General features: G+C 58.9%; 2 protein-coding genes across 2 annotated transcripts; one reads left to right on the forward strand and one right to left on the reverse strand.

Annotated features, from left to right (window-relative positions):
- The first annotated feature begins 29 nt into the window (after nt 1-29).
- PYGL (glycogen phosphorylase L) lies at nt 30-13021 on the forward strand. Its single transcript, XM_057384015.1, has 20 exons — nt 30-372; nt 1794-1895; nt 3553-3631; nt 3850-3953; nt 4714-4845; nt 5463-5574; nt 5649-5731; nt 6608-6751; nt 6874-6966; nt 7136-7282; nt 8170-8333; nt 8417-8531; nt 9214-9315; nt 9392-9539; nt 9634-9692; nt 10348-10489; nt 10605-10812; nt 10885-11019; nt 12044-12110; nt 12246-13021. Exons 1-20 carry the CDS (start codon nt 130-132, stop codon nt 12432-12434), a joined length of 2568 nt encoding a protein of 855 aa, XP_057239998.1. The 5' UTR covers nt 30-129; the 3' UTR covers nt 12435-13021.
- ABHD12B (abhydrolase domain containing 12B) lies at nt 12852-18427 on the reverse strand. The gene is made up of 13 exons (XM_057384016.1): nt 18286-18427; nt 16576-16703; nt 16049-16151; nt 15852-15971; nt 15524-15554; nt 15332-15377; nt 15121-15250; nt 14887-14927; nt 14601-14680; nt 14172-14254; nt 13596-13674; nt 13332-13456; nt 12852-12982 (listed from the first exon to the last, which is right to left on the reverse strand). The coding sequence occupies exons 1-13, from the start codon at nt 18375-18377 to the stop codon at nt 12961-12963; spliced, it is 1080 nt and encodes a 359-aa protein (XP_057239999.1). The 5' UTR covers nt 18378-18427; the 3' UTR covers nt 12852-12960.
- Nucleotides 18428-21600: the final 3173 nt, after the last annotated feature.

A 21600-nucleotide genomic window follows, 5' to 3' on the forward strand; every position in this document is an offset into this window, starting at 1 on the left:
TCCCCATCCCCGTCCCCATCCCGTCCCCTCCCGGGGCGGTGCCAGCGCTGGGCGGAGGCGGAACGCGGCGCCGGAGCCCAGCCCGAGTGTCCGAGTCCCCCCTCCCCGTGTCCCCGCAGCCCCGCCGCGATGTCGCGGCCGCTGTCGGACCAGGAGCGGCGGAAGCAGATCAGCATCCGCGGGATCGTGGGCGCCGAGAGCGTGGCCGAGCTGAAGCGGGGCTTCAACCGGCACCTGCACTTCACCCTGGTCAAGGACCGCAATGTGGCCACCCCACGCGATTACTACTTCGCCCTGGCCCACACGGTGCGGGACCACCTGGTGGGGCGCTGGATCCGCACCCAGCAGTACTACTACGAGAAGGATCCCAAGGTGGGAGCGGTGGGGTGTGGGGGAGCCCCTCMGTGCGGGGCGGGGTGCTGGGAGCCCCCCACGGCGGGTCCGGGGTTGCGGCTGGGGTGGGATCCATGAGAACCCCGGGGATGTGARCCCTCCCTGGGCGCCGGAATAGAGGGATTGGCGGGGCTCGGTTTTTCACGGATTTMGGGCTGTTCCGGTAACTTTTCCGAGAGGAGGGACTGGACTTTACCAAGCGAGGCCACTGTCCTTTGCTTTGCAAAACAAACAGAGCGCGGCTTGGYCGGGAGCGGGGTGCAGGGCATGGGAACGCCGTTTGTTGTCCCGCGGCGCCGGCGTGGGTGCTGTCTACCAAAACCAACTCCAAAGGCTTCCCGGGGGAATTACTGCAAAGGCTGAAAAGCACCCGAAGCCARCCACAAACAGGTCTTGTTTAGCACAAGTGATCCCAAGCGTGAGAGATCCTGTTTGTGCAGGAGTTGCTGTGCTGCTGCTCGTCCCGCTGCCTTGCTCCGGGCTCTGCCGCGGGGGGATTAAGCCCTAATCCCCCTCCTGACACCTGGATGTCCCTGTCGGCATCAATTTCCTCCCTGCCAGCACCTCGCTGGGAGCGTGCCAGCCGCGATAGCTCAGCACTCCCCCGTGCTGTGTAGGGGTGAGAAAAAGGAGCTTCCTCCAGGGTTTGGAGCTGAGATCTCTCCGGCTGCCCGGAGTTCCTGCTCGCAGCTCTGCCGGAGTCATCCCGTACTCCCAAGGGATCCTGCGCACGACAGGAACGTTGGAAAGAGACGCTCTGTGCAATCCCTCCCACCCCAAACCATTCTAGAATTCCAGGATTCTATCCCACCTCCATTCCCGGCCCGACCCCGCGCAAGTCCTGGGCAAACCTGTCCAGTCAGCGACTTCCCGCAGCCTAAATCCTTCCTTAAAACCTGCCGGTGCTGACGCTTACACAAGGCTCGGCTTACACAAGGCCGGACCGGCCGCGTCCTGTACCCGCGGTGTCAGCGGGAGTGTCCCCGCTCCGAGGGGACAGCAGAGGAAGCCCCATGTCCCCGCGGACGCTGCCTGGCCCCGGCTGCTTTCTCGGTTTTCCGGTGGCTTTCAGCCCGGAGTGACGTTAAACTTTTCCTCTTGAAAAGTTTAACTTTGTGCCGCCGCCACCGGCGTGCGCGGGGTGACCATCCTGGAGCTGTCCCTGCTCTGGGACAGGGAGCCAGGGCTTGTCCAAATAAAACAGCCTCTTCCCTGTTTGGGAAAGAGCTGGAGAGCGGCTGCCRGGCCACCCAGGAACCACAACCATGAAAATCCTGGTGTAAACCACCCTGCTCTGTCAAGAGCTGCGTTTTTTCCTGTTTGTTTTTAAAATATCACCCCATAGCAGCTTTCTCCTCCAGCCCTGGAAAAGGTGACCAGGGGGTGGTTTTCTCTTCCAGAGGATTTAYTACCTCTCGCTGGAATTCTACATGGGGAGGACGCTGCAGAACACGATGATTAACCTGGGGCTGCAGAATGCCTGCGATGAGGCCGTGTACCAGGTGAGCATCCCACGACTGGGAGRGCTCCGTGGAATGTCTGGGAATGGCTGTGTTTTACCACCTCAGCTGCAAACCTGAGCCACAGGAGGGGATTTAGGGAATGCCCTCRAAAGGTCTGGAGCTGCCCAGCCTGGGCACAGTGTTCAGGATCCTGTGCCCAGCCCAACTGGAAGGAAACTGAGGCTGATCATATCCATTATCAGTGGCAGGGAGAAAAAAAAAAACCTTGAATTAACCCAGGCTGGGTGCTGGAACCAGGTGGCACTGGGGTTATCGAAGGTTTTTGTGTGGCTCCTTTTGTCCCCTCCCTGTCACCTCTTGTGCTCAACGTCATCAGATGTGGCCAGGGTGGTTGCACAAGAGCAGGAACAGTTTTTGTGCAAATATACACAAAGGAAAGGAACCTATTTTTAGCGAGTTGTAAATGTTTTATCCCTGCTCGCTGTGACCAGGGGACATYGGGGTGGGGCAATGGACCAAAGGTTTCCAGCTGAGCTCCCCGAGGAGTTTTGCATAGGCAAAACCTCCTGCTCTCACAGCATCCCAGGCTGGAAAATTTAAATTTCCCTGGAAAAGAGATGTTTCTCACCCTCAAGGGTGATGCCTGCAGTTGGGAGGAGGAGCAGCTGCATKCCTGTTCCAGAGGATGGAGGTGATGAGGAGCAGGAACACAGCTCGAGGTGCCTTTTCCAGGGGATTGGAGTGCTGGGGGAACAGGAACACAGCTCCAGGTGCCTTCCGCAGGGAATAGGGGAGCTGGGGAATCAAGAACACGGTACCCAGGTGCCTCTTCCAGGGAGTAGGGAAGCTGGGGGAGCAGGAATACAGCWCCAGGTGCCTTCCCTAGGGGATTGGGGTGCTGGAGGAGCAGGAACACAGTTCCAGTTGCCCTCCCCCAGGGGATTGGGGTGCTGGGGGAGCAGGAAGGTGGCACCCAGCTGCCTTCCCCAGGGGATTGGGGTTGCTGGAGGACAGCACCCAGGTGCCTCTTCCAGGGAGTAGGGAAGCTGGGGGAGCAGGAATACAGCACCAGGTGCCTTCCCCAGGGGATTGGGGTCCCGGGGGAGCAGGAAGATGGTACCCAGGTGCCTTCCCCAGAGGATTGGGGTGCTGGGGAAGCACGAAGGTGGTACCCAGGTGCCTTCCCTAGGGGATTGGGGTGCTGGGGGAGCAGGAAGGTGGCACCCAGCTGCCTTCCCCAGGGGATTGGGGTTGCTGGAGGAGCAGGAACCTGGTGCTTGCCCTGTGGGACTGCAGCCATGGAGAGAGGGAGCAGCCCTGGGAATAAGCCCTCARAGCCCTTGGAAATGTCTGGCACCCCAAGAGCAGCACCCTGGTTATAGGTTGGTGCCCTTCACCCTCAGAGCTTGCCCACGGTGAGGTGAAAGGTTTAAATATCCCTTGTGAAGCTCGGCGGAGTGACTTCAAACACGGGAGCAGGTCCCTGCCATGGCATGGAGGGAAAGAGGAACTGCTTTGGGTTCACATCACTGAGTCTTACGGAGCTGCTTTGGGTTCACATAGCTGGGTTTTACAGAGCTGGGTGCTTTTKTAGCCCTCCTGGAGCCCACCTGCAAGGGACTGTGTGTGAGAGTGCCTCCCCTCAGCAGGGCTGGGCACCCTGACAGTCTCCAGCCCATCTCTTTCTCATCTGTAGCTTGGGCTGGACATGGAAGAGCTGGAGGAGATCGAGGAGGATGCCGGGCTGGGCAAYGGGGGTCTGGGCAGGCTGGCAGGTGAGTGAGCCCCTCCTGGGCACATCCCTGAGGGCTTTACATCCTCYATGGGAATTACCAGATCCTGGGGGTGATTGCTCCAGCCTTTCCAGCATGGAGCCACATGTGCAGGGTGGCTGCTGGCCTGGGCTCGTGTCCCTGTGGGGCTTGGGGCTGTCCCAGGAAGAAGGATCCATGTCCCAGGGATCCAGGCTCACTGCCTCCCTCTCTGCTGGCAGCCTGCTTCCTGGACTCCATGGCCACGCTGGGGCTGGCAGCCTATGGCTACGGCATCCGCTACGAGTACGGGATCTTCAACCAGAAGATCCGGGACGGGTGGCAGGTACGGATGGAGATTGTGTCCCTCGCTTTCCCCTGGCACAGCCAGAGCCCCACCTTCACTTCCTTCCCCTCAGGCTGGGCTGTGCAGGCACTTCCCTCACCTTGGAGGCTGCTGCTGATGGGATATTTAAAATTTAGCAGATATTTCCTGGAACAAATTTAGCTTCTTAAACCAGGGCAAGTGCACAGCATCTGTTCCTAATCCCCATCCTGCATGCCCTGCTCGAGGCCACCCTGAGAGCTGCTCCATGGCCTGGAGTTCAGGTGTCTGAACTCTGGGTGTCCCTGTCACCCTCTGGGTGTCCCTGTCACCGCCCTGGGTGTCCCTGTCACCGCTATGGGTGTCCCTGTCACCGCTCTGCGTGTCTGTCACCGTTCTGGGTGTCCCTGTCACCACTCTGGGTGTCCCTATCACTGCTCTGGGTGTCCCTGTCAACACCCTGGGTGTCCCTGTCACCATTCTGGGTGTCTGTCACTGTGCTGGATGTCCCTGTCACCGCTCTGGGTGTCTGTCACCACTCTGGATGTCCCTATCACCGCTCTGAGTGTCCCTGTCACCACTCTGGATGTCCCTATCACCGCTCTGGGTGTCTGACACCACTCTGGATGTCCCTGTCGCCACTCTGGGTGTCCCTGTCATGCTCTGGGTGTCCCTGTCACCGCTCTGGGTGTCCCTGTCACGCTCTGGGTGTCCCTATCACTGTTCTGGATGTCCCTGTCACTCTCTGAGTGTCCCTGTCACCCCTGGGTCCCTGTGGCAGGTGGAAGAGGCCGATGACTGGCTGCGGCATGGCAATCCCTGGGAGAAGGCACGGCCTGAGTACATGCTGCCCGTGCACTTCTACGGGCGGGTGGAGCACTCTGCCACCGGTGCCAAGTGGATCGACACCCAGGTAAGGGCTGGGGACAGGAGGGTCACCTGGCACGGCTTTTCTGTCACCTGGGGGGCTCTCCCTKCATGGCTGCACCCCAGGGGTGAGAGAATCCCTGCTGGGGAAGGTGGGCTGGGATGGAAAAGGCAGTGGTGGGGCAAGCTGGGAGATGGATGTAGGGATGGGGAAGGTTTGGCTGCTCCACATCTGCAGCCAAGATCTCCATCCATGGAAGTGTCCATGGTTGGACAGGGCTTGGAGCACCGTGGGACAGTGGGARATGTCYCTGCCCATGGCAGGGGGTTGGAAGTGGATGGACTTTAATGTCCCTCCCAACCCAAACCATTCTGGGATTCTGTGAAAYAYCCCAAAGCAGCTCCAGCAGCTCTGTTTGCGATGTGCAGCCCTAAATTAAGTTTAAATTAAGCTTCTCCTGACCTTGCTGAGCCCCTCTCCATGCCCTGAGCACTTGTGGCAAACAGCAGCCAGCAGGCAGGACCAGAGGGGCAGCCCCATTGGGGTACTGAGCACATCCCCACCAGTGCAACCCCACAAAGGAGGCTCTGTGGGATGGGACGGCTCCAGGGGGAGCACAGGAGATGCCCAGTCCCATTCCAGCTGCCCTGGCTGTGTCACAGGTGGTGCTGGCACTGCCCTACGACACCCCCGTGCCCGGCTACATGAACAACACCGTCAACACCATGCGCCTGTGGTCAGCCCGGGCTCCCAACGACTTCAACCTGCGTGACTGTGAGTGGCAGTGGGGTGGGATGGGGAGGGCTGAGGGGTCCCCATACCCACCCAACCCCTCTGCTCCTCCCCAGTCAACGTCGGGGATTACATCCAGGCCGTGCTGGACAGGAACCTGGCAGAGAACATCTCCCGGGTGCTCTACCCCAACGACAATGTGAGTTATGGGGTTTTGGGGTGTCCCTGTTATGGGGGGGGATATAAAGAGTGCTCAGCTGGAGCAGGAAGTGGAGCAGCCTCTTCCTCCAGGACTCTGCAGAGATGTTTTTAGTTGTGTTTGCAGCTGCTTGCAGTGCTTGGATGAGGGTTGCTGCCTCTCACCAGCATGACTCTGTCCCCCTGAGCTTTGCTGCAGAAACCCCAAACTGTAACATGAAATCAAACTGCTGAATGCTGCTGGTGTTTTCCTGATGGCCCTTTGCAGCCCTGGGACCAGAGGTTGTGCCTCAAACTGCCCTTGGCAACCCAACCCTCTTGCTCTGGGAGTTCTTGCCAAGCTGCCACGGAGGTGTGGGGGGATGCACAGCCCTTCCCCAGCCACAAACCAAGCTGTGGAGTGGGGAAAAAAAGGCAAAAGGCAGCTCTCCTTGCTCTCCAGCCTGCTTGGGGCAGAACCTGATGGTGTTTTTCCCATTTAATCCTCCTCCAGCCTCTCCCCAGCTGAGGAGAGCTGGGGGAACTGCAGCTCCAGCGGTGAGATTGTCTCCTGCAGCCTTTCCTTTGCAGACCAGCAGGTCGATGATTTGTGCTATGGTTAAATCCTTGTTTTAGAAATATCTCCTGGGTGTTACAGCTCCTGTGGCTTCCCTTCCATTGTCCTGGTACCTTTCCTTGCAGCCAAAAAGTTGAAACCACAGAGAACAGGTTTTGACCATGCACTGTGCTGGAATCTGGGAAGCAAAACGAGCTGCTGGGATTAGAGCTGCCACCAAAACCAGCGCTGGGGGAAGCCTGGAGGGGTTCTCACCCTGGGAACAAGGAAATGCAGTGAATCCTGCAGGAATCCTGCAGTTCCCTGCTCCTCTGCCCRCAGTTCTTCGAAGGGAAGGAGCTGAGGCTGAAGCAGGAGTACTTTGTGGTGGCTGCCACCCTCCAGGACATCATCCGCCGCTTCAAGGCATCCAAATTCGGGAGCACCGACAGCGTCCGGACTGTGTTTGATTCCTTCCCAGACCAGGTACGAGCCAGGGCAGCTCTCAGCTTGTATCAACACCTCCCAGAGGCTTCAGGGGTTTGGGGACCCTCCATGGGGTTCCCAATGTCCCCCCAGKGTCCCCACATGCCACCCTGCTCTCCCAGGTTGCCATCCAGCTGAACGACACACACCCTGCCATGGCCATCCCTGAGCTGATGAGGATTTTTGTGGACATYGAGAAGCTGCCATGGGATAAGGTAGGGAAGCCCCATTTGGCCACTGTGGGTGGAGAGCCACTTTTGTGGCTGCTGGGAGTGACATGGAGCGGGTTTAACTGGTGTAAACTGGGAGGAACTGGCTGGGCTGTGGTGGGAGCACCATGGGTGGGTTCTGAGGTGCTGCTGAGCTCCGGCKCTGCCCCACCAGGCTTGGGACATCACCAAAAGGACCTTCGCCTACACCAACCACACGGTGCTTCCCGAGGCCCTGGAGCGCTGGCCCGTGGATCTGGTGGAGAAGCTGCTCCCCAGGCACCTGCAGATCATCTATGAGATCAACCAGAGACACCTGGACGTGAGTGTTTGGGGCTCCTTTCCAGGAAGGGGGACAGGGATGTACTGTCAGGATGAAGGGATGCACACACTGATGAGTTGGGTGTGTGCTGGGTGATTCCTTTTGGGACACTGATGTGTAGGAAAGCCCTTTCCCAACAGCACAGTGCCATCCTGCAGTTAGGGACTGCTGGGAAGCTTCACCCTCTGCTCCAGGGACTTGAGAGCTGGCATTTCTTTGCTTGCTAAATGCTAAATTCATAGTAGGAAATGGGAAATTCATCCTGGGAAAGATGAGGTTGGGAGTGCAGAGCCATGGTGGTTTGCCATCCTTCAGTTAGGGACTGCTGAGAAGCTTCACCCTCTGCTCCAGGGACTTGAGAGCTGGCATTTCTTTGCTTCCTAAATGCTCAATTCATCATGGGAAATGGGAAATTCATCCTGGGAAAGATGAGGTTGGGAGTGCAGAGCCATGGTGGTTTGCCATCCTTCAGTTACGGGCTGCTGAGAAGCTTCACCCTCTGCTCCAGGGACTTGAGAGCTGGCATTTCTTTGCTTCCTAAATGCTAAATTCATCGTGGGAAATGGGAAGTTCATCCTGGGAAAGATGAGGTTGGGAGTGCAGAGCAATGGTGGTTTGCCCTCCTGGTATGGAGCACGAGGCTTTTGTCAAAGTGGCCTCAGTGGCCAAGTGTGTGTCCCCAAACCCCTCTGTGTGGGGATTTGGGGGACCCTTCTGTTCAGAGATGTCCGTGCTGCACAAGGGGCACCCTTTGGAGGGGGCTGGCACTGTCACAACGGAGTAAAAGCCATCGTTCTGGCTGGTGTCAGATGCCCTGGGGACACGTCATGGGGTGGGACATCCCTCAGTGCCACCACCTCTCACCACCTCCGCGGTTCCCTCGGCAGCATATCGCATCCCTGTTCCCAAACGACGTGGAGCGGCTGCGGAGGATGTCCCTGATCGAGGAGGGCGGCACCAAGAGGATCAACATGGCCCATCTGTGCATCGTGGGCTCGCACGCCGTCAACGGCGTGGCCAAGATCCACTCCGAGATCGTCAAGACTCAAGTGTGAGCACAGGGGGGTGGTGGTGATGGGTGCCCACAGCACCTCRGTGGGTGAGATTAGAGCTGTGCCATCTTCGCCCTCGCAGCTTCGAGGACTTTGCGGCGCTGGAGCCGGAGAAGTTCCAGAACAAGACCAACGGCATCACCCCGCGGCGCTGGCTCCTGCTCTGCAACCCGGGGCTGGCCGAGCTCATCGCGGAGGTACCGGCATGGGGGGGATGGGCTGCACCCACTGACCCTCCCCTGCTGAGCCTGGGGTGCCAGAGGGACCCCAATCATTCACATCTTGTAGATAATGGAGATGTGCAGCCCTAAATGGGGGATGTGGGGAGGATGGGGGAGTGCCCTAAAGGGAGGGTATTCTTCGGCTCTGCTCTGTTCAGCACCTGCAGTTTCCAGCTCTGGGGTCTCCAGCATCAGGAGGATGTGGAGTTGCTGGAACACGTCCAGAGGAGCCATGAAGATGCTCCCAGGGCTGGAGCCAGGCTGGGAGAGCTGGGGGTGCTCACCTGGAGAAGGGAAGGTTCTGGAGAGAACTCAGAGCCCYTTGCAGGGCCTAAAGGGGCTCCAGGAAAGCTGGAGAGGGACTGGGGACAAGGGATGGAGGGACAGGACAAGGAGGAATGGATGTTAACTGACAGAGAACAGGGTTAGATGGGATGTTGGAATTAAATTCTTGGCTATGAGGGTGGTGAGGCGCTGGCACAGGGTGCCCAGAGAAGCTGTGGCTGCCCCTGGATCCCTGGAAGTGTTCCAGGTTGGACAGGACTTGGAGCACCGTGGGATGGTGGAAGGAGTCCCTGCCCACAGCAGTGGGGGTTGGAACAGGATGATCTTTAAGATCCTTTCCCACCATCAGCACATGCCTGTGCTCCCATTGCAGAAAATCGGGGAAGACTACGTGCGGGACCTGAGCCAGCTGACCAAGCTGCACGAGTTTGTGGACGAYGACCTCTTCATCCGGGAGGTGGCCAAAGTGAAGCAGGTGAGGGGTGYGGGCAGGGGGAACACGGGCATTGGGAGCAGAGGGTGGGAGCTGACACGGACCCTGCCTGGCCCAGGAGAACAAGGTGAAGTTCGCGCTGTACCTGGAGAAGGAGTACAAGGTGAAGATCAACCCTTCCTCCATGTTCGACGTGCACGTCAAGAGGATCCACGAGTACAAGCGGCAGCTGATGAACTGCCTGCACATCATCACCATGTACAACCGTAAGCCACCACGCCCCGAGGGCACAGGCTGGCCCAGGGCTGCTGCAGSACCCCTGTGCCCCCCAGCCCATGGTAACACTGCTGCTTTCTGCAGGAATCAGGAGGGATCCCGCAAAGCTGTTCGTGCCGAGGACTGTGATCATTGGAGGCAAGGTCAGTTGGGTTGGGAGTTTTGGACAATTTTGGAGGAAATCCCTGGAAGTGCCCTGGGGGATGGGGGTGCAGATGTCTCATGGGGCTGCATCTCTAAATCTTCCTGACAGGGGATGGAGCCAGGTGGGAGTCTGTCTCTTCTGCCAAAAAACAGGAGACATGGCAGAGAAAACACCCTCAAACTGCACCAAAGGAGATTTAGATTGGATATTAGGAACAAAATCTTCATTAAAAGGATGGTCAGGCATTGGCACAGCTGCCCAAGGCAGTGGTGGAGTCCCCATTCCTGGAGGGATTTAAAAGCCCTGTGGATGTGGCACTTGGGGACACGGGTCAGTGGTGGCCTTGGCAGTGCTGGGGGAATGGTTGGACTCAATGATCTTAGAGGGCTTTTCCAACCTAAACAATTCCATCATTCTGTAGTTCTATATCCATGAAGTTCTCCAAAAAGCACTGGTGTAGCACTGGTTGGCTTCAACTCAAACAAGTTTGGGCACGGCTGTCTGTGGTCATGGAAGCCCCCAAACCTCATGGCAGTGTGACCCATGTTGGATGAGGTGACAGGAGCAGGGATGAGCAGGTTCTCCCCTGGTTCCTGTGGGAGCTGACTGTGCCTCACCCAGCCCTCCTGGCTCACCCGTGGCTTTTCTCACAGGCTGCCCCGGGATACCACATGGCTAAAATGATCATCAAACTCATTAATGCTGTGGCTCAGGTGGTGAACAACGACCCCATGGTGGGCAGCAAGCTGAAGGTCATCTTCCTGGAGAACTACAGGGTGTCCCTGGCAGAGAAAGGTACCCTGTGGGGAGGGRATGTCCCTCTGGCCCGTGACTGTTCACCGTGGTGTTTCAGCAGGAACCAAAGCCAGAGCTGGTCACCACGAACCCCTGGTTTGTGTTTTGTTGGCAGTGATCCCCGCAACCGACCTGTCGGAGCAGATCTCCACCGCGGGCACCGAGGCCTCGGGCACGGGCAACATGAAATTCATGCTCAACGGGGCTCTGACCATCGGCACCATGGATGGAGCCAACGTGGAGATGGCCGAGGAGGCSGGAGAGGAAAACCTCTTCATCTTYGGCATGAGGGTGGAGGATGTCACGGAGCTGGACAGGAAAGGGTGAGGGCTGGGGGTGCCACAGGGCTGCCACCACAGGGAGTGGCACCATCTCACACTCCTTTTTCCCTCCAGGTACAATGCCCAGCTCTACTACGACCGGCTCCCCGAGCTCAAACAGGCYGTGGACCAGATTAGGAGTGGCTTCTTCTCCCCAAAAGACCCCAACCTCTTYAACGACGTGGTCAACATGCTCTTCCACCATGACAGGTGAGACCTGGGCTGGGTCTGTCCTGGGGCCACACCAGGGCCTGGGATGCATTGCACATGGATTCTCCATCGATGGTCCTTGTCACAGTGACACCTTTGGGTGTGCAGCCCTTCCAGATGATTTTAGGCACCTCCAGGGCTTTCCTAGCCAGAGCACTGAGCACCCATGGATATTGGGATGGGAGAAATGWGTTCCCTGGGTATCCTCTGTGGTCATCCAGGGTTCTGTATGGGTTTGGGAGGGGAGATTTGGCTGCAGGGTTTGTGTTGGAGGATGCCTGTCAGAGAGTGGATTAGATCAAAGCCTGGAGACATTTTTGGGTGCTTGGGCCACCTGTGTGTGTGAGGGGTTGGGGTCAGGCCTTGATCCGGGTGAGGCAGCGCCCAGAGCCCTCAGCCTGGCAGAGCTGTCAATCACGGCACCTTGGCTGCTTCTCATTGGCYGAGCTGTCAATCAATCACACGAGGGGTGGCACTATTCATCCTCTGATTGGCTGAGCGACCAGAAGTCCCACCTGGGGGGCGGGACCATGGAAACCACGGGTATAAAAAGGGCTGAGGAAGGGTGGCCCTTTACAGACTTTCCCAGCTTTTTTGGAGCTTGTCTTGCCAGGGATTAGTGCCCATGTGTGTGATTTTCTTCACCTTTTCTTTCTTTCTCTCTCTTCATCTCTTAATCCCTTTTTCATTGAGCTTTTTGGATAAAATGACATCTTAAGGTTTTAGAAGTTTCTCAGTTATATAAGGCTAAGTAAATTCTAAATAAATGCTTCATACTAAATTAAAGCCCAGTAATGCTTATGTTAACTGGTTTATGTTAAATTCGTTGTGGTGCTTACTCCTTTTTCCAAGGTTTSCTTAATTTTCTCTATTTTTGCCAGTAAATTTTTGTGTGTTTTTCACTATCTGGTGGGGATAAAGGAGTGAAGGAACCTCGAGTTTAACCCCTGGATTGGGGTGTAACAACGCCCCAGATCAGGCACCTTCCCATTCCTCCTGACTCCTCCTTTCCTCGTTCCTACAGATTTAAAGTCTTTGCAGACTACGAGGCTTACGTCAAGTGCCAGGAGAAGGTCAGCGAGCTGTACCTGGTGAGTGCCAGCCTGGGGACAGGGGACAGGGCAGGGAGCTGTGCTGGGACCACACAGGGATGGGGTCCAGGGATAGGGTCCGGGGATGGGGGCACCCACGAGCATCACCCACCCCATTCCCCCCTCTCCCTGCAGAACTCCAAGGCCTGGACCAAGATGGTGATCAGGAACATCGCGGCGGCCGGCAAGTTCTCCAGCGACCGCACCATCAAGGAGTACGCGCGGGACATTTGGCACGTGGAGCCCTCGGATCTGAARATCCCCCCGCCCAACGAGCCCCGGGACGCGGGGCAGGACAAGACCCCCAACGGCACGGCGGCCTAGGGGCCGGAACCCGGGGATGCTGTACAATTCTCTGCTGTCTGAGTCTCTGTGTCGCTGCTGCTGGCTTTCCTTAGGGACGGGGTGGGGGAGAGGGGGAGGGGTTTTTATAACCTAAGTGTCAGTGTGGAAAGCGAAACCACGTCGCCCTGTCGCTTGCATTAGGTGCTAAAAATAAAAAAAAGTGCCATTGGAGTCTAAGGGGGGCTGTTTGCTGGAGGTGGAAATTAGGGCTGGGCTTGCTTTCACCAGGGGTGGGGTGGCCAGCACAGCTGGACACAGCTGGACACAGCAGGATATGGGGGTGCCAGGCCTGTGCACCCCCACCAGTGTCCCATGGGGTGCTCCTGGTCACGGCTCTGGTGTCCTGGGCCACATCACCATCTCCATCCCTCGATTAACCTGCAGCCAGCGGGCAAATTAAAAGTTTCTCAGTAGTTTTTATTACTTACAGCAGTAAGTTCAGTGCCATGATGGGTYCTGGAGTGAGTTGGAGGGAGCATGTGGTCACTGCAGGCAGCAGCTGGCATCATTTCATGTTTAAGAAGTCTCTGCAACAAGATGTAATAAATCTTACGCTGTGTCACTGACCCTCCTGCGCTGCGTCGGAGCCTGGTTTGTGATCCCCGCACGCGAGGCTGAGCTTGGAGCATCTCTGCACCCAGGGCAAACAGGGGCTGCTGTCCCAAAGCCACCTCCCCACGCCACCCAGACCCAGGACAGGCTCAGGACAAGGAGGAGGGATTGAAATTTGGACAGTGATGCCAGCAAACAGCATGGGGAGGGGACGGGAGGGAGCAGGGGCAGGAGGCTGTGTGTTTGCAGCAGCAGAGGATGCACCAGAGAAGAGGAGGCCAAGGCTCACCCCRTGCCCCCCCAGTTCTCTGGAGCAGCACTTACTTCACCAGGGYGGGCAGCTCCGGGTTGGAGGAGATGTAGTCGTGGCCCAGGCCCAGCTTTTTGGGAAAGGTAATGAACTTCACTTTGGATTTGTCCTTGTAGGCTTTGCGTGCTGTCTCATAGAGCTGCCATGGGGCGGGAGCGGGGTCATCGGCACGAGCAGGGGACACCAAACCCCTCCAGAGGGGTGGGCACCCCCTCTCTGGCCACTTCAGCCCTTCCAAGCCCAGCTGGCAGGTGCCCACCCCCGTGGCAGGTGCCCACCTTGCGTCCCAACTTTGGCGGCACCACGCCATCGTCTTCTGCGTGCAGGATGAGGAGGGGGCACTTCAGCACCTTCACGCTGCGGACAGCAAGCACAGCTCTGAGGACACTCCCCAGAGCCACCAGAGCCCCAGGAGCCTCCCCAGCCCCTGCTAAAATCTCCACAGCACCCTGATCCCCCAGCACTGCCCCTCAGAGCCATCCCTGGCACGCCCTGATGGGTGCTGCCCATGCTGCTTGCACTGGCACGGCAGCAACAAGCACCCTAATCACCTTAAACCCYGATTACAGGGTGGCTGGGTTTCAAAAACACCCATAAATCAAACGGATTTTGGAGAGGCTGTGAGTGCTACAAGCAATGCAAGCGGGTAGTGCCCGAAAAAAAGGATGGCGGCTCGTGAACTTTGCTCAATAATCAAACTGATATCTGAGATTATACAAATAGAAAGTCCCTTTTGAAGTCTGAGTAAGCTGGGTAAACACAGAGGAGTGCAGGGATCTCACGGGGTGACTGATATCTCTCCTCAAACAGGTAGTCCCGCATCGTTCCCGCAGCCCTTTCCCACAGGAACTCACTTCTCATCGCTGGAGAAGAACATGTCWGCCCGAGCCAGGGAGTCCAGGATCAGGTACTCAAACCCCGGGAACTCCCGGTAGATCTGCCAGGGAGAGAGATTAGGAGAAGAGCCAGGGAGCTGGGGCTGACACTGCTGGGGGACCCCACCTGTCACCAAATGGGGACCCCAGAGCACCCTCCTGTCCCCACTGGGTGACCCCTCCTGTCCCAGAGCACCCTCCTGTCCCCGCTGGGTGACCCCTCCTGTCTCAGATCACCCTCCTGTCCCCACTGGGTGACACCTCCTGTCTCAGATCACCCTCCTGTCCCCACTGGGTGACCCTTCCTGTCCCAGAGCACCCTCCTGTCCCCACTGAGTGACCCCTCCTGTCCCAGAGCACCCTCCTGTCCCCACTGGGTGACCCCCCTGGCAGAGCCCCCAGACTCACCTTGGTGATGGGGATGTTGCCGGCCGCGTCTCGGATGTTGGTGTAGGGAGACTCCAGGACCACGGCATCAACCTGGACCCCTGAGGGTGCAGTGAGGGGCTGTGGGAGGCTGTCCCCACTGCCAGGCTGATGCCACACTGCCCTCCAGAGCAGCAGTGGGGCCAAGATGTCCCCATGCCACTGAGGAGGGCAGGGAGGGCTCCTCATCTCCTCTGAGGCCCCCAAACTCAGGGCAGAGCCTCAGGGTGACACTGCACGGGGACAGCCCACCCACGCTGGCCCTTACCTCGCTCCTCCTGCAGTTTCCTGGCTGCRTTGGTGGCAATCCTGTGACAGGARAGGTGGCAGTGAGGGGAGCAGCTCCCTCGGATCCCCCTTGCTCACTGCATTTGGCTTTGGAGTCTCCACCAAGGAGCTGCTCCAAGCCCTTGGTGCATCCCTCAGTGGCACCAGCCTGGCAGCAATGTCACAGGGCACAGGGAGGGCTCTGGTGTGTCCCCATCACACCCCCTGCACCCACCCTGTCCCCAAGGAGTGTCCCCAGAAGAGGATGCTGCTGTTGCCGCTCCGCTCTTTTGCCCAGTCGTAGAGTGCCAGCACATCYGTGGTGAAGCCTGTCTCTGTGGGGTGCCCACTGGAGTCCCCGTAGCCTGTGGGGGACACAGGGGACCTTGTGGGGACCAGTCCTAAGAGGGGAGGTCGCCCAGTAAGAGGCAGAGGGATGGCTTTACCTCTGTAGTCGAGAGCCAGGATGTGGAAGTCAGCAGCCCCCATCGTCTGTCAGAGCAGCACCGAGTTAGGTCCTGGCAGGGGATGCACCCCAGGGTCCCCAGCATGGTTCTGCACAGGGTCCCTCTGGGTCCCCAGGGCCAGCAGGAGCCTCACTCCAGCAGGTCCCAGTGTCCCCACGGGGCACCACTTACCTTCAAGAACTGGATGCGGTGACGCGCAGCCCTGATGAGGAAATGGGGGTCAGAGCTCGGGGGAACCCCAAGAGACCCTCGAGCACCAGGGCAGGTGAGGAATGGGGGTGGCCTTATCCCAGGAGGGGAGAGCTCCATGCTGTGGGGTGGGTGGGTTTTGACCTTTCCCTTTATTTTATCGGGTTTTTCCTTGATTTGCTGGGGTCAGAGATGGCCGCAGCAGCCCCAGCCCTGCTGCTGCACTGTGTTTTCTGCTCCTCACCTGGGAGCAGCCACCACACCCGTCCTCCCCTGCTCCTGGCCCTGCAGCAGCACTTCAGGATCTCACCTGGTGCCCCCATTGCCGTGCAGGTAGATGATCACGGGGTGAGCATCAGCGAGAGCCTCCTCGAACCAGCGCTGGTCCTTGCCCTGCGCCTCGGCCCCTCGGCTGCTTGGCACCGTGTGCCTGGGGGGACAGTGGCATTACCCCGGGGGTCCCCGTGGCTCAGCCAGGACAATGAGCACCAAGGATGTCCCACTCACCAGATGCCAACTGTGACACCCGGCTCGGTGGTCAGGTGCAGGCAGATGGTGTTGTCCACCAGCAGCTCCGGCYGCTCGAAATCCACGAAGAAGGGGAAGGCCACTGATGGAGAAAYCACAGCCATCATCCAGGATTTCCCTACTCAGCTGCTTTCATATGATTCTTCCTAAATCAACATCTCACTGATTTAAATTCYCAAGGGACATGCTGAGGTAGGTGATCCCAGCCCTCTGCCACCTCCTCCCACCCGAATTTCCAGCCCCGCCGATGCTGAGCGTGCCTGGGCGTGCTGTGACTGCAGGCAGCAAACAGGGTCGGCAGCACCACGTTATTAGGGCTTGCAAAACACAGGGCAAAATCCCTCCGTGCCTCCCCTGCAAACCCACGGCACAGCAGGAGCCAGGTAAGCACTGTCCCGGTGCCACTCAGGTGCCAGGCGTGGTGCCACCCATGCTTTGGGGGGTCAGCAGCCACCAGCTGAGTCTCTGTGGGGTTCTCCCGGCTGGGACAGCCCCAGGATACTCACGGAAGTTCAGGTAGACAAATTTGGTGAGCAGGCTGGGGAAGAGGCGGATGAGGAAGGGCACGGAGATGTAAGCGAGGAGCGGGGCCAGGAGGAGGGTGCGCAGCCCCGGGAGCCAGGAATGCAGGGACCTGCAAGGAGGCATTTCAGCACATTCCCCCACATCCCCCAAAAGGGATTTGGGGTGCAGCAGAGCAGGCTCCCCATTCCCAATCCCAGCCACGAGGGGTGGATACAGCGACTTTCTCCTACAAAGTCCTGAGGCTGGTCCCGATTCCTCTGGAATTTGGACTGGATCCCCACCCAGTGCCCTGTTTGGCTTTTGGGGATGGAGTCAGGGTGTTGGAGCAGCCCCACGGTGACACAGTGTGACAGAGGCCCTGTTTGGTCCCCCACACCCTCCCACGGACGCCGGGAGGCAGGAAAGGCAGCTTCCCACGGGCAGCCAGCAGGCAGGAAGGGCAGGGAACGTGCCAGGGCTGGGAGCTGCAAGTCAAACCGGCAATGAGGAGCAACCGATACTCTGGCAACGCCCCAAATCCCGGCTGGGGCGGCACAGTCACGCACCTGTCCCCAAACCTGGCTGCAATGCTCCGGGGACAAGGAGGAAGGTGGGAAAGGGGCTTGGGGGTGACCCCAGTGCCACCAGAGCCACCTCCAACAGTGTCTTTGCTCCCAAAAGCTGGGGGACACATCCTGTTGTGCTCCGCAACAGCCCCAGCTCCCAGCAGGGAAAGGAAAGCCAGGAGCTACAGCTTTCCCGGCACCGACAACTCTCGTGGGCTAACGGGGATGGGGAAACCAGTCTGGGCACTGGGGGATTTAGGGCAGAGGTTTGTGACAGGAGCCAGGCACCGCTCAGTCCCTGCCAGCGCTTGCCCAGGGGCTGCATCCATCCTGCTCCAGACAGTGTCCAGCCCRTTCCCTGCGCTGGGATTGCTGCAAGACCCGAAGGAAGGATTGCAAAAGGGGTTCCAGGGCACGATAGCACCGGTCCCCAGGAACAGGCACCCTTCCCGGGGCGGTRTAGGGTTGCATGAGCCGCGCTGGARGMACGGGCAGCTCCTCAAATCYCAGGAWTCCCCCAGSAYGTGGGGCTGAGCCGTYYCTCCGCACTCCAGAACAACGGGACGGGCCAGGAATGCCCTGGAGAGGTGGCAGGGAACGGTCAGGGGCGGCTCTCGGTGCTCACCCAGCGCTCGAGTGCAGCTCACGGCGCCCGGGCACAACACCGAGCCGGCCGGCCCGGGGCCACCAAACGGGACAGCGCCGTGACGAGCCACAGCACGGCTACGGGACACGGTGGGACACAGCCACACTGTAGGAACGTGGCCACCACGGCAGGGTGACACAGGGACACGGCCACTGCGCGGGGTCACGCTGGTGGCAGGGTGACACGGGGACATGGCCACGGGACGGAGTCACCGTTATGGCACGATGACACGGGGACACGGCCACAGAATGGGGTCACGGCAGTGACCGGGTGGCACGGCCTTGGCGGGGAGGGCACACACGGGGTCACGGCCCCAGCAGGGTGACCAGGCCACGGCGTGGGGTCACAGGAGCACGGGGTGACGGCCACCACGGCACGGGGACAATCCCGCGGCTCGGGGACAGCCCCGCGGCTCGGGGACAGCCCGGTGCGCATGAGACGCCACAGGGGACACGGCCGGGGACGGCGACACGCGGCTCGGGGTCCCCGCGGGTACTCACCGGCCCTGCCGCGCCGCGCCGGCCCTGCCCTCCGCCCGGGCGATGTTGCCGCCCCTGTCGCCGTTACGGCCGTCCCCGCCGCGACGCCGCATCGTGCCAGCTGCCGCGGCGACAGCGCCGACAGGCCCCGCCCAACGTCACCGGGACACGCCCATGTCACGAGGCCACGCCCACGTCACCGGGGCCACGCCCATGACAACGGGCTACGCCCATACCAGCAGAGCCACGCCCAAAGCCACGCCCCTGACACGCCCATTCGGGTGTCCGGGGCGGGGCCAGGGCCACCACGCGGTGTCACCGCCCGCCCCGGGAAATTTGGGGGACCCGGCCGGGCTGCAGCTCTGTCTAGAGGGACCCCATTAGGGTGGCAGTCCCCTGTCCCCAGGGACCTAATGAAATCTGCAATTCCCAGGGTCGGGCAGGTTTAGGGGGGACCCCAGAAAATCTGCAGTCCCCTGTCCCCAGAGACCCCACGAGATCTGTAGCCTCAGGTTTAGGGGGGACCCCAGAAAATCTGCAGTCCCCTGTCCCCAGGGACCCCAAGAGATCTGTAGCATCCAGGGACAGGCAGGTTTAGGGGTGACCCCAGAAAATCTGCAGTCCCCTGTCCCCAGGGACCCCACGAGATCTGTAGGCTCAGGTTTAGGGGTGACCCCAGAAAAACTGCAGTCCCCTGTCCCCAGGGACCCCAAGAGATCTGTAGCATCCAGGGACAGGCAGGTTTAGGGGTGACCACAGAAAATCTGCAGTCCCCTGTCCCCGCGACCCCACGAGATCTGTAGGCTCAGGTTTAGGGGATACCCCAGAAAATCTGCAGCCCCCTGTCCCCAGGGACCCCATGAGATCTGTAGGCTCAGGTTTAGGGGGGACCCCAGAAAATCTGCAGCCCCCTGTCCCCCAAGACAGACCACGGGGCCAGCAATAAGGTGACACAGGAAAAACAGCGTTGCCACAGGCAAGGGGCATATAGGGAAAGCTTCCAGGTTAAAAAATTAAAATAATTTTATAAATGGTTTAATACTAAACGCGGTGTCCCTAGGATTCAGCAGGAAGGGTGGAAAGCTGCTGCTGGCTCCCCTCTCAGCTGAGCCTCCCACCTGCAGCTCTGTCAGGATGAGTCAGCTCGGCCTYTTCAGGCTGAAACTTCCCACCAGGAAAGAAATACCCTGATTTCAGTGATATTCCCCGTGAAAGTGTGCAGGTGCAGGAGGGTGTGCTGCTGGAAGGCACCCACAGCTGGGCCATCCCTTGGGACACCACACCTGTCAGTGGGGCCCACAGCAGAGACCCCATAAATCARCTGTGGGAGGGCCGGGGCCAAACCTTTTCCCAGAGGAGCAGCCACCCACGCTGGCATTTTGAGCCGCTTTTCTCCATCTGCCCTCCAAAGTAAGAGCTGTTCTGCTTTTCCTGAGTTGGAATCGTTGAATCACAGGATCGTTTGGGTTTTAGGGGCCTTGAAGACCATCCCATGGGCAGGGACACCTTCCACTGTYCCAGGKTGCTCCAATTCCTGTCCAGCCTGGCCTTGGACAATTCCAGGGATCCAGGGGYAGCCACAGCTTCTCTGGGYACCCTGTRCCAGGGCCTCACACCCTCACAAGGAACAATTCCTGCCCAATATCTAATCTARCCCTGCCTCACCAGCCCTGAATGCAAATCCAGAGACAAACAGGTCCAGTCAAACCGGGGCTGTGGGCAGGTTCTTGCATCCTCCCCATCAGTAGCTGTTGCAATAAGGTGGCAATGGGGCCAGGAGAACAGGGAAATGACCAACAGACCCGGCTGCTTTCACAGGAAAGAGCTTTTCCCTCCCACCCCCAATTTTTCCCCGTTCCCAGTGAGAGCTGGGGCTGCAGCTGAAGCACTTGGCAGTGAATTGTCATGAAGGTGAGGGCAGAGGTGGACCCCAGAAACTCCAATTTGATGTCCACTGGGATGGGGAAGGTGCTGGAGGGGTCTGGAGCTCCTGAAAGCTGGAAGGGCCAGCACGGAGTGTGCACCAGGATGGAGCAACCACTCTAATTTTTTTTTTTTTTTTGGCCATAAGGAGCCAGCACACCAAACGCAGCAAACACTAGGGTTTCCTGGGCTGAAAGGGAAATCCTACAGCGGAAGGATGAGCAGGATCAGGCCCGAGAGGCGGTGCTGGGAATGCGATTGTGCTCTGGGAGCCGGACGTGGGATGGCAGCAGCGAGCCGAGCATCAGCGATACCGCTGCGCCTTAGCAGGGCTCGCCTTTGTTTTGTGCAAAAAATAGCAAAGTTCGGGCTTATGTCATTCCAAACTTCTCCCTGCACCAGCTGGGAGATGGGGAGGTTCCCTCCAGCTGTTTTTTTCTTTTTTTTTTTTTTTTTTTTTTTTTTTTTTCCTACAGCGTTTTATCCTTTTTCCTTTGTTTACGTTTGGCTGATGGTTTCACAGCTTTTTTGCTATTTTTGGGCTATTTTATAGCCCTGTTTCCCCCTGTCCTGGCCGGGGTGAGGGGTGCCTTGCTGGAAGGACCCAGGAATGCAGGAGCGGCTCTCGCTGCCCCCAGCTCCCCGTGCGGCAGCCGGACTTTTCCTCTGCCCAGAACAAAGCGCCCCATTGTTCKGGAAAAATGGGAAGGAAAGCGTGACGGAGCAGCCCGAGCCGAGCCGGGAGGGTGTTCCTGCGGGAGCCGGGCACCCACGGCCTCGCACCGGGGTCACCGCTSCCTGCGCAGCCGCTCAGCCCGATTTTGGGTGGCTCCGCGCCAGCCCCGCGGATCCATCCCGATGTCCGGCAGYGCCGGTGTTTCCCACTGTCCCGATTTTCGTGGCGTGTCACGCGTGGGTTGAGCCGAGGTTTCCTTGCGCAGGACTCGCCTCAAATGCCATCCCCAAGCGCAGCTGCTCGCTGGAAGGGGGCTCCCAAAATAGGCTGGAGAGCTCCGTGTTTGGCACAACCCCATGGCTCCCCAGAAATACACTCTTCTCCTGTGGGAAAACGGGGAAAAAAATAAAATCGGGATGCCTCTGCTAACAGCCGGTCCTAAAAATGAGTCAGGAATTTGCGCTCCTGAGCCGGGGGGCCGCACATCTCCGTGGCGTGGGGACATGGGGACACCGAGCTGCCTGTCCCCATCGCCCACCCGTGCACACGTGTGGCTTTGTTGGGTGACGGAGGAGGGGGATTTTTCGGGGCTGTCGCTTGGATTAGCGAGGCACCGGCGAGGAGGAGGAGGGTGAGGGGGGATAAAGGTCCTGGCACTCGCCGGGCTCGCAACAAAACAAAGCACCAGATGGTTCCAACTTCAGCATAATACGCGGAGAAAAAGTGTTTGAACCSGG

The sequence above is a fragment of the Malurus melanocephalus genome, unplaced genomic scaffold (genome assembly GCF_030028575.1).
Source record: "Malurus melanocephalus ecotype Western Australia unplaced genomic scaffold, MMel_1.1 scaffold_675, whole genome shotgun sequence".
Taxonomy (NCBI): domain Eukaryota; kingdom Metazoa; phylum Chordata; class Aves; order Passeriformes; family Maluridae; genus Malurus; species Malurus melanocephalus.